The sequence below is a fragment of the Balearica regulorum genome, chromosome 19 (genome assembly GCF_011004875.1).
Source record: "Balearica regulorum gibbericeps isolate bBalReg1 chromosome 19, bBalReg1.pri, whole genome shotgun sequence".
NCBI classification, from domain to species: Eukaryota; Metazoa; Chordata; class Aves; order Gruiformes; family Gruidae; genus Balearica; species Balearica regulorum.
In genome coordinates, this window is record NC_046202.1 from 2,825,962 (window position 1) to 2,844,263 (window position 18,302).

The 18,302-nt window shown below is 36.4% G+C and overlaps 1 protein-coding gene across 6 annotated transcripts in view; it reads right to left on the reverse strand.

Annotated features, from left to right (window-relative positions):
* The window catches only part of USP32 (ubiquitin specific peptidase 32), a 99,963-nt gene that overhangs the window by 34,168 nt on the left and 47,493 nt on the right, over positions 1-18,302 (reverse strand). For all 6 annotated transcript variants that reach the window (XM_075771136.1, XM_075771138.1, XM_075771135.1 and 3 more), the window contains 4 exons: positions 15,242-15,347; positions 14,512-14,630; positions 11,073-11,232; positions 78-209 (listed from right to left, as the gene is read on the reverse strand). In XM_075771136.1, the coding sequence (XP_075627251.1) occupies positions 78-209; positions 11,073-11,232; positions 14,512-14,630; positions 15,242-15,347 (517 nt within the window). The remainder of the gene's footprint in view (positions 1-77; positions 210-11,072; positions 11,233-14,511; positions 14,631-15,241; positions 15,348-18,302) is intronic.

Here is an 18,302-nt window from a genome sequence, read left to right on the forward strand (position 1 = left end):
TCGTATGGCAGTAGACCATCAGGTACTCAACACCACAGCAACATCACTTCCTTGCACGTTTGATCGAAGTTCCATACCTTCACTCAGAGATGGATGAATAGGAGGGGAAACTAAAGGGGCAAATGTTTCTAAATCAAAGCGTCCAGTTCTTGATTGAGCTTTTAGCAGCCAGTACCGTTTTTCGAGATCGATGATGTCGGATTCTTCCACTGTATAATCAACAAAAATAAAAGAAAGACCATATTAAAATTCAGCACCAAATAAAAATGCAGCATTATTTTGTCAGAAAGAGAAATGATGTTAACTTTTTTATGCCTGACTCCTGCATATAAAAGTTAAAAATATGAGCAGTAAAGAAATAAAGGTCCGATTTTACCTTCTTTATCTACAGAATCATCTTACCTATTCACCATCTAGGAGTTCAACATCAATAATAGATCATCACCAGTGTTTAGAAATACATACAGAAATAAACTTTTCCCACTGCTGAAGGCTCCAGCAGTCCCTTCATTTTCACATATTTCTTCTTGGTGAATTGAACAGGGAGATAATATGTGCAATATCTTATTCTTCCAAGGTATCGCGTATTTAAATCCTCTAAAAGGATGTGAAGTAGCTTTTGAAAAAAATCCCAGAACTTTTGTGGAAAAAAATAATTTAGTGCTTGACAGCTCTTGAAAAATTCCTATTTTAATTTTTTTTCTTTCTTATACAGTAATAAGAATAACTTTTAATGTGACATTTAAACACTGTATCTCAGCATTAATTTTTTCCAAATATAAAATAGTTTGTTTCACTTTATTATTTATACTGTAGATGCATTTAGAAACCCAGTCAGCATTGGGGAGCAATTATACAAACCTGGAAGACACTTCATATGGAGGAATTTATAAGCTAATTTAAAGAGGAGGAAAAAACCAAAGCCCTGAACCCAAAAATGAGTAAAACAAGGTGCTAGGCAAGGATGAATAAAAATAGCCAGAGGAAGAACTTGTGTTTTCTTTCAAAACACTATACACAAATGCCAATCTCCTTACATTTTATTCTTGAAGTTAAATACATATATGAAAATATTTGGTTTCTGGTCAAAAATACTTTTAACCTTTTTACATATGTAAGTGTGTCACAACACTGCTTTAGGTCAGTGCAAATTAATTGGTTCTCAAATAGATATGTAATGACAAAGCTGTCTATATTAAGAACTACTATGTGTGATCCCATTCCCAGATGGTTCTGAGCCTTTAAATCCATGCCAGCTTTCTAATAGGTTTAACTTGAGCTATTTGGCCTGGTTTAGTCCGCAGAAACAATAATAATCCTGTAAGGCTTAAGAACAGAAGAGACCTCAAAAAAGTTATATGTCAAATTGAAATTGTATTGATTTCTTTTCCCATTTCTATCATTAGGAGTAGCAATTTAATCAGAATAGTAACTTAGGTAACCTACAATAAGCATGAACTAGTTGTAACTACCCAGCAGGCACATCATAATGCATCACTAACTACACAATACCTTACCCTCATTCAGATTAATATATAAAGTAGAGTTACAGGAGTGGAAAGAGTTTGCATCTTCCTGTAAAACATTTTTAGACAGTCTAACTAGAAAAGTAAAATCCGTGAAAACGCATGCTCCTTTTCCTCTGCACATTCAGTACAATCACTAGACAAGACTACATACTGCATGCACAACACCCACGCCAAGGCTGCAGTTCTAACTACGCTAACGTAACTTCAGGCTGAACAGAGAAAGTTTACCTTCCCCCTTAACCCCAGGCACACGCTGCAGCATCCTCACTTGCATCACCTATTGTGCATTTACACTGTAAGTGAGATAAGAGAACTGATCCAGAAGAAAAACTAAACTGATTTCCTTTCTCCTCTCCCCCTCCTTCCTAAATGGATCAATTCCCTTATCTGGCTTACCATGCCCTGGCTCTTGGTGGTGGTGTAATCAGAGAATCACAGAACGGTTTGGGTGGGAAGGGACCTTTACAGCTCATCTGGTCCAACCTCCTGCACTGAGCAGGGACATCTTCAACTAGATCAGGTTGACCAGAACCCCCTCCAACCTGACTTTGAATGTTTCCTGGGATGGGGCATCTACCACCTCTGTGGACAACCTGTGCCAGTGTTTCCCCACTCTCATTGTAAACAATTTCTTCCTTATATCTAGACTGAAGTCTTCTAGTTTAAAACCATTACCCCTTGTCCTATCACTACAGGCCCTACTAAAATGTCCCCAATGCATATGGAAGCAGTAATCTAAACATATAAAGGAATATTATTCTACTAGAAATCAAGGAAGAGAAGTAGTTATTTCTTTGAAGATCAGAATGCAGAAATATCGTAGGTGCTTAGGACTGCCAGAGATGTAAGCAGCTTCGTGATCTTAAGAAGAACAGTCAAGTGATGTAGAACTGTAGCTGGTACACTCCAAGAAATACAGGGATGTATTCATGCTTTAACAATGTACCTGCCACACAATGGTCAGTGTACCAACAGATGAGAGAAAATCAACCAAATAAAATACATTTTCCTTCAATCTTCTTGCCTCTACAGGTATCAGGGAGCTAGAGTACTGATAAGAAAGAGCTCGCTAGACATGACATTAGGACTAGAATACCGGTACTCTGCAGGAAATACAAGAACAAGTATATTCATGGAGTTTCAAGAACAGGAAAAAACGAGAAGTAAAACAACAAATGAAAGATAAAAGCCACTTTATGAGACAGAACCTTAAGTACATTAAGAGAATCACAGTACTATTATACTACCTAAACAGCTACACATAAAGGGCAAGTTTGTACCGTCATTTAGAAGAATTGCACATACACATTATTGCTCTCATTAGCAAATACAAAAGCATTATGCTAACTCTCTTGAGCACAAGCATGTAAATCAGTTTGTTTCCTTTTAATCTACCTTTGTGACAAGGAAGAATAACAAATGTGCTAGCTGCACTTCGCTCTTGAAATGAGGCAACACTAAGTATATCCAAAAACCATAAGGAAGCACACATTGTCTTTACTGAAGAGTAAATCTGCAGAAACCTGCTTTCACTGGAAGATGCATTATTTATCTTCAGTAATTAAGGACTGAAAGATTGTTTTATTTTGCCAGGGAACCTTTCTCACATATCTGTAGCAGAAGCTAGTTGCACTCCATTTTTTAAAATTGCAGTTCACAGATAATTTCTACAGTTCTAAATTCATTGCTTTATTATTTTAATCTCAGAAAAGAAAGGTTATCAGAAAGCATCTTAGCTGCATTTCTGTCGAGTAGTGGTTGAAATTACACGGTCATTTAAAAGACAAAGAATTTTCAAATAATCATCTTCAAAAGAGTAGCTGATAAGTATTAGCGTAAGTGCTACACTGACATTATAGCCAAGTCAGGTCCAGTGTACTGACCTTCTGCAGAAGAGCCAAACATTTCAGAAAGTAAAACTGACAATTTAGTAAATAACATTCTTTGTACTGATTAGACTTACGCAACTTGGGTTGAATACAAGTAAAAATGTGACAAAAGAATATTTCTTATTCATAGTAACAATGGATTGTAGCCCACTGCAATAGTTTCACTTACATAAAATACAGAAAGATTTATTGGATTACAGCATACGTGAAAGTCTAACTCTGCAGTCGAAAAGCCAGACGTAATTTGATTTCTCCCGAGTGACTTTTTGCACATAATCTTGTAAATCAGTCTCAAGATATGTAGTGCACCATCTATTCCTCCACAAATGTAAACTAAAAGAAATCTCTTGCAGTTTATGATATATACATAGAACCATATTTGTTACTGAAGTTTAAATGAAGCATGATAAAAGCAGACTGCACTTATCCAAACATACTAATGTGTATGAAAAAAAGCACCATTTCTAAAGAGGTTTTATATAGATAAAGGATTTTACCTTTTCAAAGTATATTTTTTTTTTCTAATGCCTGTTCCAATCACATCAGAAAGTGTGAACTGGGCTTTCATTCAGTAGTTCAAATTTTAAATAACTTACAATTATTTTTTAAAAAAATGTATCTTATATATACGATATAGTGCAAAACATCAGAGCAGAATGGCTTTCTAGGCCAAGTAAGTATTCATTTTTGTCAACTGAATTCATGATACAATTATTTGAGAAGACATAGAGATATTACGCACCTGTGAAATTTAACCGTATACTACCAATTTACTACCATATGCTATTTTATGTCTCCCTCATCACTTGTCCATTAAAAATATGAAAAACTTTCAGATCTGTAAAATTATGAATAGTGTTTCTTAGTCCAATTCTGTAAGAATTAGACATGTATAATCAGAGGAACGATAATGTCAAGCACACCTCAAACTACAGTCTTCATATTGTAAAGGAAGAACAGGTAAGCATTTTCAGCAAAAATATGCGTCTGAGAAACTGTAAATCTATTAAAAATGAGTTAATTTAAAACCAGCTGCCACACCAGGATTGACAGTCAGGTTGCATGACAGTGATAAACACTAAAAAGAAGCATCCTTCACTTTAATGTCATTTCCATGAAATGTATGCCCTTCTTAAATATTACCTAGGTAGCAAGCCAACCATAATCTTCCGTCTTAGAAAAAAATTTAAAAACATGTTTTCATTTCAGGTACTATTTATTGTAATACTTTATACGACTGGAATTAAATATGTATTTCAATATATTTTAAAACTTTCATTTTTACCCACCTATTGGTACAATCCTCTCTGGTTCACAGCAGTAGAAGCATACCATATTCCCACCATTTTAACTGAAACTTGGTTTTACCATTTACAATGATATCCTCCATGCAAAACCCAGTCCCCAGTCGCAGAGAGAGCTCTTCATCGTGCAACAGATGAGTCAGAACCAGAGACTGAATGACTGAACACCAAACAGTATTTCTGACTAAAAACACTTGTTTGTTGCTCTCAAATGAACACACGGAAGGCTCTGGGACCTGGGCAGAGAGAGCTGCTTCACAGGACATAAAATAGCCTGGGAACTAAGAGGATAACTAAGTGGGAAGACGCAGATTAAGTGACACTGAGGCTTTTTCTTATTGGCCTAGTCTGCTGTAATACTTTCATCTCCCCCCCCCCCCCCCCAATTAAAAGATGGATACATAGAGAAGGGAATACTGTAATTTCAACCAAGATCTTTGTGTGCGTCAGACATGACTATCCAGATGTTTATCTAGCAGAATATAGATTGTCAGTGCTTTAGGACAGGAACGCATACAGAAGAGGTATTAAACCCTACAGTTCCTCTCAAAGCACAAGTGTTTACACATTTGGAAAAAAATAGCACAGAGTGAAATATGCTCTTAAAGACACCTTAATAAATCCAAAATCTTCAGAATTGTCTTCTAGTGGCTTTCCATGTGTCGTTAAGAGATGGTGTTTCAAGAGCAGGTGCCACCACTGAAGTGGGCAACATCCAGACAGCCTTTTAATGTGAGCAAAGTTAAATGATCACTTCATTTCATTTCCCTTTTACAGACTCACATCTTCATCTTACCATAAAGCCCTACAGGTTTATAAACCCATGTCTGCCAGAAGAGGTTATTGCCACAACATTCAGTTTCAATTTTATACTGTTTGAAAAACTCACTCTTCCATTTCAACCATGCTGTCTGGTTATCCAGGGCTTCTCTCATGTATTATGTTATATTAGCAATAACCGGATGTTCCAAAATGTAATTATTACACTGACTATACACTGTCTTACTGCATCTCAGTATGTAAAAGCTGTCAGAAAAAGCAGGAGCATTTTGACAAATTTTTCTGAGGACAGAAGAAAGTCTCTTCAATGCAAAGGAGAGTTTGGATGCTATTTAATAACAACTCATTGACAACTCGGTGACACAAGAACTGGCTAACAAAGAAATACAAATTACATGGTCTGGCAGTTTGAAACGTGTACCCCTTCTGATAAATGGGACTGAAAACCTGAGTATATGAGCCCATCACATGGCACTGAGACACACCAAAACTACATAGCCACATAAAAGGAATCACCACCTACATTGCAGCAGCAGCAGTATTTCCAGCCAAATGGAGTCAGTACAACAGCAGGTAGCACCCAAGTCTGAGATGGAACATGGGATGGAGCACCTGGTCTGAAATAGGCCTGAACTGGGCTTATTTTACTTTGACAAAAAGGTCAAGAAGAAACAGAGGAGTCACTTGTGTTTGTACGGAATGGTAAAAAGGAAGGAGAGCAGAGACTCTGAAACCAAGCACAACGCTGACAGAAAATTAAGACATAAACTGTCCATGAATATATGTAGAAGATGCACTGGAATAATTTCCCCCAACCAGAATAAAAAAAAAAAAATCCCAAAACAATAAGCCTCAGGATCTTATGAAAGGAATGATACAGTGATCCCCAGGGTCTGCACTCGGTGGGACAGGAGACCCTTCCCACGTCTCATGTTCTGTCCGTCGGTCTGCCAAACGAAGCCGCAGAAAGCTGTACTCTGCAGGCAGGATGGAGTCAGTCCTGGTCTGATACTTACACGAGTGCCAACCAGCCACGGGAGGCAACTAAATAACATTCTCCAGTAGCCGGGAATTGTGGTATTACTGAATGACTGCAGTTGGACTTAAGAGTACCAGAGCAGATTAGGTGTTTAATTTGTAATTATTAAGGATGTATAATGATTTGGGGGAATACTACCCTACAGAGAATTTTAGTGTCAGTAGTAGTCATCCCTGACAGGATTTATCTTTGATTTACATGCTCCACTACAGTGCTATTCAATATGATTGTTTAAAAAAAAAAAAAAATTTTTTAAAAAAAAAGGTATCCAATCATACTATGAAACTGCAAAATTCCAAACTACTGCTAGTTGATCAGTACTCAGGTGTAGGAGAGACTCATATCCCTGAAACTACTTTTTGGGAACAAAGGTCCAAGAGAAACTTAAGTTATTTTGGTAGCTTTCAAATGAAATTAATTCATATTTATGATTCAAGTGAAATGGAATAAAATTTGATTAAAAGCAGCAAGTGTGTGCAACTTCCTGTAACTTTAAAATTTCATATCTAATTATGTGTTGAGAAATACAATTAAAGTCATCTGCACACCAAAATAAGTGTTATTTACAAATGAAAAATTAGAATTCCTTTGTTTCCCTGATAGCTTGGCTCATTAAGCAAATTTCAATGGAGCCACTGATGCTTTGCAATAAAGTGTTTCCTCTCTGTTTCTAAATCAATGTTAACAACTTTCACTATTTTTATCACTGCAGTTTTTCAGGTCTCTGATGTATTATTGAAGCTGTTTAATGGGAAGCATGCTGTGGGAGGAGGTGAGGCTTGGTAGGAGGGTCTGAAGCTTGAGCCAGGAGAGGGCGTGCTGCGACCCGGCCGGAGGCCAGCAGCCAGGGGAGAAATTCCTAATTGGTCCAGCAACTTTCACAAATTAGATTTCATTTTACAGTAGAAATTTTAAAACCTTTCACTCTTTCACTATATTCTGCTAACAGTGTTTGCCTAGGTTTACTAAACATTATTTCAGCTACTTGTTCTCCCAAAAGGCAACCATTATCCTAGGTAAAAGTATTAAAAACTAGCCTTCATTAGAGAAAAGGAACTGTAATAACAGCTCTGTTTTACACATTCAGCTGTGTTAAGAATACTTCTATACTAAATTTCTTATTCTTTAGATTGACCTGATTAGACTGCAATTATTAAGCTTAAACAAAACAGCAAGGTCCCACGTATTCATACTTTACTGCAATTATGTCCAAGTGCTCAAGCACTTACATTTTCCTTACTTTTGCATCTGTTGTATGAGATTCCTATACTGTCTCAAATCACAAGGGAAATCATCGGATACATCATAAAGAAAGTATTTGTCCAGACCTGGGGGAGGCTGGTTAGTTCACCAGCAGGTTCACTAGCAGGTTAGTTCACCAGTTCACCTTCCCACTATCTTCAATTCCTGTCAGTTTTCCATATGCGTCATTTGAAAGACACCAGGCTGTAGACATCCTAACGCAGCACAAGTGCTTTCTAGTTTTCTTATTACAACATTTAAGTGGAGAATAACAAAAATACAGTAAAATTTAATTTTAACTAGAGGTCCAAACATAACTGTCATATCAGCTTTCCAAACTTGGTTATAGTACACTGAGCCCATGAACAGTATGTAGTTTGAAACATTTTACTGATTCAAAAATACACGTAAGCTACATAGTTTTCTGGATTACAATGAAAAGCTTGACCCCAGATCTGACATGCACTTGAAGATTCAATAATCACTTCAAACACTCTCAAATATTTTATTTTGTTTCAGGTTTTTAATCCTAACAATGGAAAACTTAATTTTTCACTCAGTTCTACCTTCATTACACTCAGCCAATGGCTTATAAAAGTAAGCTGTCAATAAAGAAAACACCACCAACTACTAGAAAACACTGAATTTCTCAGTAGTCCGATGCAATGTATAGCAACAGAAATTATTATTTTTTTTCCCCAGAAGTTAAGTTTGTTTCCCCTGAGAACACAAGTTGTATTGAAACACCCAGCAGAGACCCAAAACTCTGCAAACATATTTAATGAGGCTTTAAGAATTGGTAACTTCTCCAACAGAACATGAAGAAGCCATATGAAGTAGTGCAGGTAAAAGAGCAACCACGCGTGCATGTTTCCTAGAAAAGCAAGAAGACTAAACACTTCCTTCTGTAATTTGGTTTACGGTACCAGGTGCCACAATACACAGGAGTGTTATGACATTATCATAAGCCAACTTGATAGAGATTAATTAAATACAGGAATATTACTTGAACTTCTAACCTTACAATACGAAGAATTACAAGATACAGCTAAGAGGCAGAGTGAACAGATTTCAGGACTGAGTTTCAAAGATGATGGCTACGCTGAGGTAGGATCACTGAGTCGCTACGAAAATTGAAACAGTTGCTTCATGAAGGAGTCAGTATACATAAGAGCAATTAAGCAAGATTTGAGACTGTACAGTTGAAGATGTCAAAGAGGTAACTGGAAGTTGGAGGGGACAATAGTCATTCAAAGGAAAAGCAACCGCGCTCCTGCAGAAGGTGTGCTCAGGAAAGGACTGTGAGGCTGAAATGGCAGCAGAGACACAGCGATTAGTTGATAGATGCTGGCAATAAAAAGGCTCAAATGTAAACTGAGGTACTTGAGGCAATTTCATTTGCTAGAGACTGATTAAGTAACTAGGATTCTGTTAAGACAAAGGTTGAGAAATTTGGGATGAGAAGATGAAAATACTCTCTCTACAAAATGAAAAAAAAAGTAACTACTATAGTAGAAACAAATACAACATGGAACTAGCTGAACAATTTTTTTCCAAGAATTGGAACAGATTTTGCTCCCATTCATTTTTTTGTAATATGCTTCTCATCCAGTCTCCTTAATTTTGTTTTGAACTATAGCACTTCAGTCTTAATTTCTCTAATTCTTTGTTTAAAACTGAAAAAAAATCTCTTAGCCTGTAAGTTGATGAAAGAAAGACTTCCTTCTTGATACCAGAACATAGGTGTGGGTTGGCTAAAGTAGAATATTATGCTCTTCGGTCTAAAGATCATTTCTTTCTTGAATCATTTATTTTGCACATCTGAAATAGCTGGGAATATAGCTGAGTGCCTGGCTGCAGATGGCAACAGCATCAGGTATATCAAAAACAAGATGTGAGAACAACATTAAATGTGAAATGAAATCTATTTAAACAGTAGCTGTTAATTTTTTTTAATTATAAACCTCAGTTTCAGTATAAATAAAATTTACACAAAAAGCCTAGTAAAAACTGTTCAGAAAAAGTTTCAACTTCAAAGCATGAAAAAAATGAAGTAAGCTCTGAGGTAACATCCAGAGGTCTGGGGTAAAGCCTTCTTTGAACACTCAGGGCAAAGGAGACTTGACAAGCTTGGAAGCACAGCAGATCTCAATTTGATACAGCTTGCAAGATTTTTCCCAAGGTTGAAGTCTAGAAAATTCAGAGAGGGTGGGGTTTTTTTCAGCATACCTCTTCTCTACCTTGTCTATTAGACCTCAGAGTCTTTAGTGGTCTTCTGTAACCTCAATGTCTACTGCAGTCTCTCATGCAATGCAAATAAATTACCTGTCTTTCAACTTCTAATTTTACTATGCATTTTCATTTCAGATAGTCAAAACAGAATTTTAATGCTCATATATAAAACCAAGAGGAAAAAACTGTATGTTGCTTTATTCAAATAACCCACCCATTAAAGAGATTAAATGCCATGCTGACACCAAGAAAGAAAATCTACGAGAGCACATAAAACACAATGAGATTGCTCAACTCACTGACATCTCAATGGTGAACACCCGGCTCCTAGGGATACCAAAGCCCCGTAGATGCTTTACTGTAATGTACGCTTACATTATACTTGCGCATCAAGTATAATTTATCAGCCTTTTGTTTTTACATTTCATTTAAAAAACAGCTGCTCCTTCTTTTACATTAATATAGACATAAGCAAGCATTTGTTCTTTGGAGAGTATTCCTAAATGCAAATCCTGAGGAGGCTTCCTTTTAGTTAATTTAGTTTCCTGACTACATCACATGCCAGGAATATTACTTATTTTACTGCAGAAAGCAAATTAAAAAGTAATACTTATTTTTGAAACAAGCATTATTTTCAGAACTGTCTCAACAGGTTTATGATCCGCTATATCTGAAAGACCACATATAAAACCAGATTTAATGTCAAATCACTTTAGATAAATGTGTTTGTCAAAGAGAAGATATTTTCCTTCTTATGTTTTTTTAATTTGTTTGGTAGCAAATTACAACGCTTCTTATAGTAGTAATCTCAGTGTTGTTATCTCTTAAAAATAATGACCCACGCTGTCCTTGTACATAAGAACGTTTTACATGTCATAGCACAAAAAGCAGAGGACAAATTAGCATGGAGAAGAAATGTATCTTCCTGAACTGAACTGCACGTATCTCACTGGAGTAGGGAGATTTAATGAACAACTATGGCAAGGCAACAATTTATGTCTGTGAACTCTGAAAGAGTTTTAAAAACCGCACATAATAACAAGCATGATTTACTTACGGTGTGTGACTCCAGCAAGGGTTTGATAGAAGGTAGGGGTATCACTGTCATCAGTGAGCGTCACATACACACCTCCAGACAGCAGCCAACGGGAAAACGTGAAAGCATCTTTGTTGTGCAATAGCCAAACCCTGAACTTCTCATAGTTTACCTTTTCACCCTGAGAGAAAAATAAGAAAATGTGAGCTGTTTTTCTCTGCTTTCTCATCACCAGTAAACAGGAACCATCCAGCTGTATGAACAAGAATTGGGACAATCTCCTATAAAAATAAATACTAAAATAATTTTGTTCTTTGGAGCCATGCCTGTTTTTCAAATTCATTCTGAAATACAGCACTGGGAGGGAAATTAGACTCCTCAGCATGCTCTGCATTTCAACCACCTACTCAATGTGGCCTTTGGAAAGTCACTTACTCTGAACCTCAAGTTAAAGGGATTAGAAGAAAAATGGTTACTTACAACTCAAAGTAGCAGAGATTATTTTTATGAATTTAAATTTATTGTGACAGATAAAAGCTCCTCTGTGCCAAAAAACAGGTGCTCTAAAATCATAAACATTCTGTTATATCTGCACAAATATACAAATACTTACCACAGAAAAATTAGATTTGTGAATAACTAATAGAATGATTAATCACTGCAGTAGCATATCAACTTTTTGCCTCTATTGACCAAAACCCACTTTGGAGCATACATGTAAACATGACATTCACAGTATCTCCTCACTCAGTCTCTCTTGCTGGATGTCTCGTGGAACTGCCTGGTCAGGAATACATAAAGCCCAAAGATTCACAGAGTTTTAAATGCTGGAGAGGCTGTTTAAACCATTTAGTTGAATGGTTTCCAAGCTGTGGCCTTGAAACCACAGGGATCAGCAGACTAATTTCTACAGGACCTACAAAACTAAAATAAAAGCAAACCTATTATCAGTACACAAACTCGTTATATGGAGATCCTAATCTCCATGGGAAATAAACGGGGGTCTGCAAAGTGGAAGAAGTTTCAAGCCATTGATTATTTAAAGTTCCCTAATATCACAGACCATTAAACTTCACTGAATTACACCTCCACAGAATCCAGCAATTTGCATTTCGCCACGGAATACCTGCAACTGCCAACTGCAGAAAATTGAAAATCCACTACTTCCTTTGCCAGGTTGCTCAAATGGTTAATCATCATCACTGCTAAAACATTTGCTTCATATTTCAATTGTAATGGACTATTTCAGGTTCCAGATACTCATTCTTTTTATGCCTCTTTTTCCTAAAGTGTGTTGCGTTTTTCTCCAACAAATGCATGCAGAAATATCCCAATACTTACAGCTACTATCATAGACTTACGCATGGTCATAATTCAAGGAAGTCAAGATGCTACATTGCTATTCCATCACCAGTTTAATCTGTAGATACCCAGACGACTGACTGACAGCATGGTCCTAACCTCCTTCTTACCAACACTGTTTCTGATCCTTCATCCCTTCTCTTTTGTGACCGCAATCACATTAGTGCAGTCATGTGGCAAAACAGATCTAGCTGAAAAGTAACCTGCAGGATTAGGAGCTACAGAAAAAAAGGCTTACTTCTCAGCCAGATCAGTTTGCCAATCCAGTTCATCAAGGGATCCCATAAATACCTGAGCCAGCACAAAGGTAGAAGACTGAATGACAGTCAGGAAAAAGGTAACTCAGCCACATGGACTTTGCAGGATTTAACCCATTATGGAACCACATGCTTAAGCAAAAAAATCGCTGCTGCCAAATTAACAGGAAAAAAAAACCAAAACCAAACAGCCCACAATTTTATTTTTTTTAAATTTCTCTAACAGTTTGGATCAGAGACAAGATCATTTTCATACTACCTGTCCCACTCTACTTTCCCTCTGCTTTTTGCAGCACTTTCTGTAAATGCAGCAAGAGCTGTGTCACACTTCACTAAGACTCTGTATTGTTCCAATTAATTAGAGGAAGGACAAGGAAGAAGAGGGACAGGAAAACTTTGGATGGAGGAAAAAGCATTTGAAGCAAATAAAAATTACAGCTGAGGCATGATGGAACTTGAGCAACTAGAGCAATACAGGTATCACTGAATTTGTTTCCTGTACTTCAGAAACAAGAGTGAGGACAACTCAGATATGTTTTAAAGCTTATATTTCTAGATGAATACATGCAATAATTCTGAAGAATAGAAGTACCTATAAACATCATCCTTGAAAGCATAAACTCATCGGCCATACGGCAGGAAGGAAGGCCCACAGCAGGAACATTAAACTTTCTCACTCTCCAGCAATGACCTAGCATGATTAACAGGCCAGTAAATCCTGCTGAGTGGGTTATTACACTATTTTCATTTTAAAAGAAAAATCAATATACGGCATTTTCTTGAACAGGAAAATGGTATGAAGCCAGATTGATACTTCTCTTCCTGCAAGTCTTCATAAAGTATTTCTGGATTTCTTGGACAGTGTGCAATTAACTTTTAGGGTATAATTCATCACACCATATTGATGGGAAATTATAAATAGGGAATACTGAAGTGGGTCAGGTCCAGAAACTGGACTGCAGTATACATATGATTTATGATTCCAGCCAAGAATGAAGAATGTAATCATTGCCTACAAAGCCAAGATGATACCCTGCCAGATTAAATGAGTCTGCCTCAGCCAATGCCCATAACCAAAGTTATCTTTAATACAGTACAATAAAATTTAAGGTAATTAAGTAATCTGATATCCACAAATAAAGCTTATAGTCAATCATTTTTTCAGTGCAATGTATAATGACGACAAGATTTTGCTGATCTCCAGTCCTCTGATAACAAATGAAGCAATCAAAGCACAAAAAATCTGACAATTTATCAGGATGACTAGTGCCAAAGAAGGTTCTGAAACTATTTAAAAGTAACAATAGCCTGTTTTAGAGGAAGACTTTAGCAAGCTTCATAAAGATTACATCTCTCAAACCACCTAAAGCATAAATAAATGTTGTAGCTCCTGGCAGGCACAGTGAGACAAAAGTAATACTATAAAACTATTATTTTTAAATCCAGGATGCAGATTTTCTTTCCCCTCTCAGATCTGTGTTCTAGATTTCTTCCCTGACTGCAACAAAATGTCCACACTAACAAATAAATTTCCACTAGCACTATTAGTATTTAAATTTACTTGATAACATGATTACCCTTGGGAAGTGGTATCTTTCAAACTAGCACAGTAAGTAAAGCAGCACAGAGAATGTTTACATTTTATACCAAGCTGCTATTCACATCAATACAAATTACATGTAATATTACAACATAAAAAACTACGAGCTTTTACCCAAATTAAACAAGACCAATTTGTTCCCATACGTGCAGGAGCATGTGTACGTCAGAGAAAAACAAAATGACCCAATGCAATTTTCACGTTTTTGTAAAGGCAATAGGATAAAATCTGTAATAAATACCTCAGAGAAACATTTCTTGAGTGACTCTGGGACTTTCCCATCAACAACATGCAGCATCTTCTCCATCTCTTCACGGACAACATAACTCCCAGACTCATTAGAAAAGAGACTGAAAATGTCTGAGAAAGTAGAGATATGTTTAAGCAACTACGTAGTTATATTTTTCAAATAGTTAAGTTTACAACTGACTGAGAATGCCAAAGGCTGTGCAACAACTAAAGGATTGAAAACTTAGGTTGATTCAATTTCAATATAGCTCAACAAGGTTTAGGTCAAGAAGTATCTCCTTTTTCTTTTACCACTGTCCACTAATCAAAAAGAAAATAAATACTATCAAGTCAGATTAACAAGGAAGACAAAACAACAGAAGTCAGTAGGCAGATGCTTTCATTTGTTTTGAAAAATATCGATGCCATCCTCCTTCCTCTGCCCACATACAGTGATCAACAGTCCTTCTGTAGGATCCTAACATTTACATTCATGATGACTTATACAATATTTATTTTTGGTGAATATAAAAAAACAAAAATGCACTGAATTTCAAAATATACAGCTAAAAAGTCTGAAAAAATACTATCTTTACTGGCAAATGCATGCCCTGGTTACATATAAAAATAGGGACTTTTATGTTTATTTTTATGTTTGTTTGTTTTATGTTTGCTTTACATAAGTGTATTTTACACTCACTCTCCACTATCCTGTTGTTACTGTTCTAAGTTACATTACTTACATTTTGCTTTCTCTTCCTCTCTGCCTCTTGTAAGTAGAACTAATCCAACTATCAAGTTATTGAAGTGCAGCCCTTTGGATATTCCTCCAAATGAACAGTAGATAACCTAGAGGAATAAAACAGAGAAGTGAACCAAAAAATTAACAAGGAGAACAGAGATGTCAGAACTAAAAGCAAAACCTACACTGAGCCTCCGTCTTATGTGGTTTTTAGGCTAGTCACCCCACATTCAGCTAAACGCACTTCTAATATTAATTCTGTTACACTTTCGTAGCTCTATAAAATAGCCTTTCCAGGGTCTTTTATTTAGTGAAACGCAGGTACTTTTCTTGAACAACAATAAAATTAGACTCCTCCAAAGACAACAGCTTCTTGCCTGCTCACTGGTGCTATTTCCCCAGACTACTTTATCAAGGCAATGAAGATGAAATCTCCTCCAGACTAGGCTTTGATAGTCTCAAAGCCATCAAGAGGTTGTTGGAGCATCAAGTGTTTCATTGTCCCAATCACAGCAAATACACTTCCAGTAAGCCATCAAAAACTACTGGTTCGAAAAGATGTGACACACACACACACAAAAATCCCAACCTGCCATCAACTACACTTTAACTAAACACAACTGTAGCTAGAATGACCATTCCAGTTTAGTACCTTGCTCTAACAACAGTACTTTATTCTTTTTTCCAATAGAAAGCACTAGAAATTAAGACAATTAAGAAATTCAGACGTTACTCAAAGATCCACACAGAGCAGCCACCAAGAACAACGCAGTCAACAGAAGGGCTGAGGCATTTACCTTTCACATGAAAGGTCTGTACGCTGCAGCTTAACTTACTCAACAGCATGTTAACAGTGATTCAACACTGATATATGAGATACGAAGGAAGTAAGTCATTTTAGGACAAATAGCAACTACTTTTAGTAAACAAGAACTACCAACTCACTCATTGCAATATATGACTTCACCTTGCCTCTAATAACACAGAGCACAAATGAAAATACATATGCTCTACTGCTCTTCAAACATAGGCTCCTCCTGTAATCACAAAATGGTTTGGGGTGGCAAGGATCTTGAAGATCATCTAGTTCCAACCCCCTTGCCATGGGCAGGGACACGTAATCCCAAATCTATTCTTACAAGCACCAGTACTTTATTGGTATGATGAGACAGAAATCTGCATTAGGTATTAAAATTTAAAGCAGTCAGAATTTATAAATTATTCTTACAGGGAAGAATTATTTCAGTGTTTCTGTGTTTTAATTTGATTTTCCTATAGGTATCACACTGAGCATTTAACCATAAAGAGAAAGTATTAAGTCTCACTGATGGGGTACTATCACTGTGAAAGACCAGAACAGAGTGATTTGTCACTGATCATGGTTTGTATAGCAGACTGATTTGCTGAACTTGTTTTTTAAATATAACTTTTTCAGAGGGAAAGATAAAGGAAAAGAAACCAGCTTCTATTAAGAAAATTGTTGTGCACATTTTAAATAGTATTTTCTTTGCTTGCATCTGAATTACTTTCTAAATAAACAATCTCAAAACTGGGATGTGTACACAGTTATGTACTGCTTTTTCATTCTCCTCCAGTAAAACGTAGCATATATTCTTTATATGACAATTCAACCAAATTGCAATAGCTGACTTCAGAGGTCAGCAGAGCTTCAGAATTACTGTGGACAGATTCACTATTTTGTGTATTACCCACGAAGCAGAGTGAATCATTAGTAAACCATAGGACGAAACACATAGATCTTAACTGCAACACCTGTATCCCTTCCCCCTGCCTTTTGATTGTTCTTAAACATATGAACTACAACCAGACACAATTCTATACAGCTAAAGCAACACCTTTTTTTTTTTTTTTTTTTGACCTCCTAAGCTCTGTTTGTTTGGTTGGTTTTTTTCCCTTTGAAACTACAGATGCTTGCATAATGAATTTTAGCCTTTTTTGCAAGCCTACCAAACAAGCTATGACACCCTGGAGACACAGACAAAAATCCAGAATTAAAACACTTTTAATTTTTTTTAAAAACTTCCACCATAACCATCAAGAAACATTTACACTCACCATTGATTAGAAAACAACAGTGAGAGATGGTACGTGCAATTAGAGTGACATTTGCCTTCTAGACTATCAGCAGTTCTGGAAAAAACACGTCACTAACATGATCTTAATTGTGTGACATCCTGTGAATCTACCCACCAAGTTACAGCTTTAAAAACATCAAAACAATCTACTTTTAGACCATCATAAAACAAAATCACTACAGGGGTGTACAAATTCTCATATTAATTAGGACTTCACTTTTGAAGTGTAAAAGTTGTAGCACGAAATCTACCACTGTATGATGACCTCCCACAAACAGCAGAATTAGGATCATAAACCTACTAGATGAATCCAGTGAACGCTCCAGTATAATAAATTTATCTTTGAAAAAACAGGAATAATTCTAAACCAGATTTAAAAAAAATAAATCAAAACTACATTTAAGTATGATTAGAATTCTGCCTGTCTCTTTGAGACACATACAGCCTACAGTTAATTTTTATTTTTTTTAAAAGTACTTTTCATCTTCTGTCTCTCTTAACACTCTAGTTTCATTGCTGGTTTAATCCAGCGCAAGCCGTTCCTCTGTCCCCAGCAACTCATTCCCACCCACGCTCCGACACCTATGCCAAAGCAAGCATTCATGCAGCAGGACTATGAATGAAATCAGGGAACCAACTTGGGTTTAAATGAACCATTTTTGTTATCAGGTTTCACTAATCCAGCTCAAAGTGGGTGACCTCAGGGTGAGAATAAGTAGCCAGGATTAAGCTGACTATGAAACTGGTACAAAATAACTACATAAATGACATTTCAAATATTAGAAGAAAACTTCCATACACTACAAGAACCACACAGGACATTCTGTGTAATCAAGCGCCGTCTATTCAAAGTCCCTTCAGAGAAGTCAGAGAGCACAACATTACAATGAAGTGTAATAAGAGGGAAACCATGTCTCAACAGGCTGAAATCCCTTTGCAAAATGTGAGTGCCATGTCTCCCAAAAT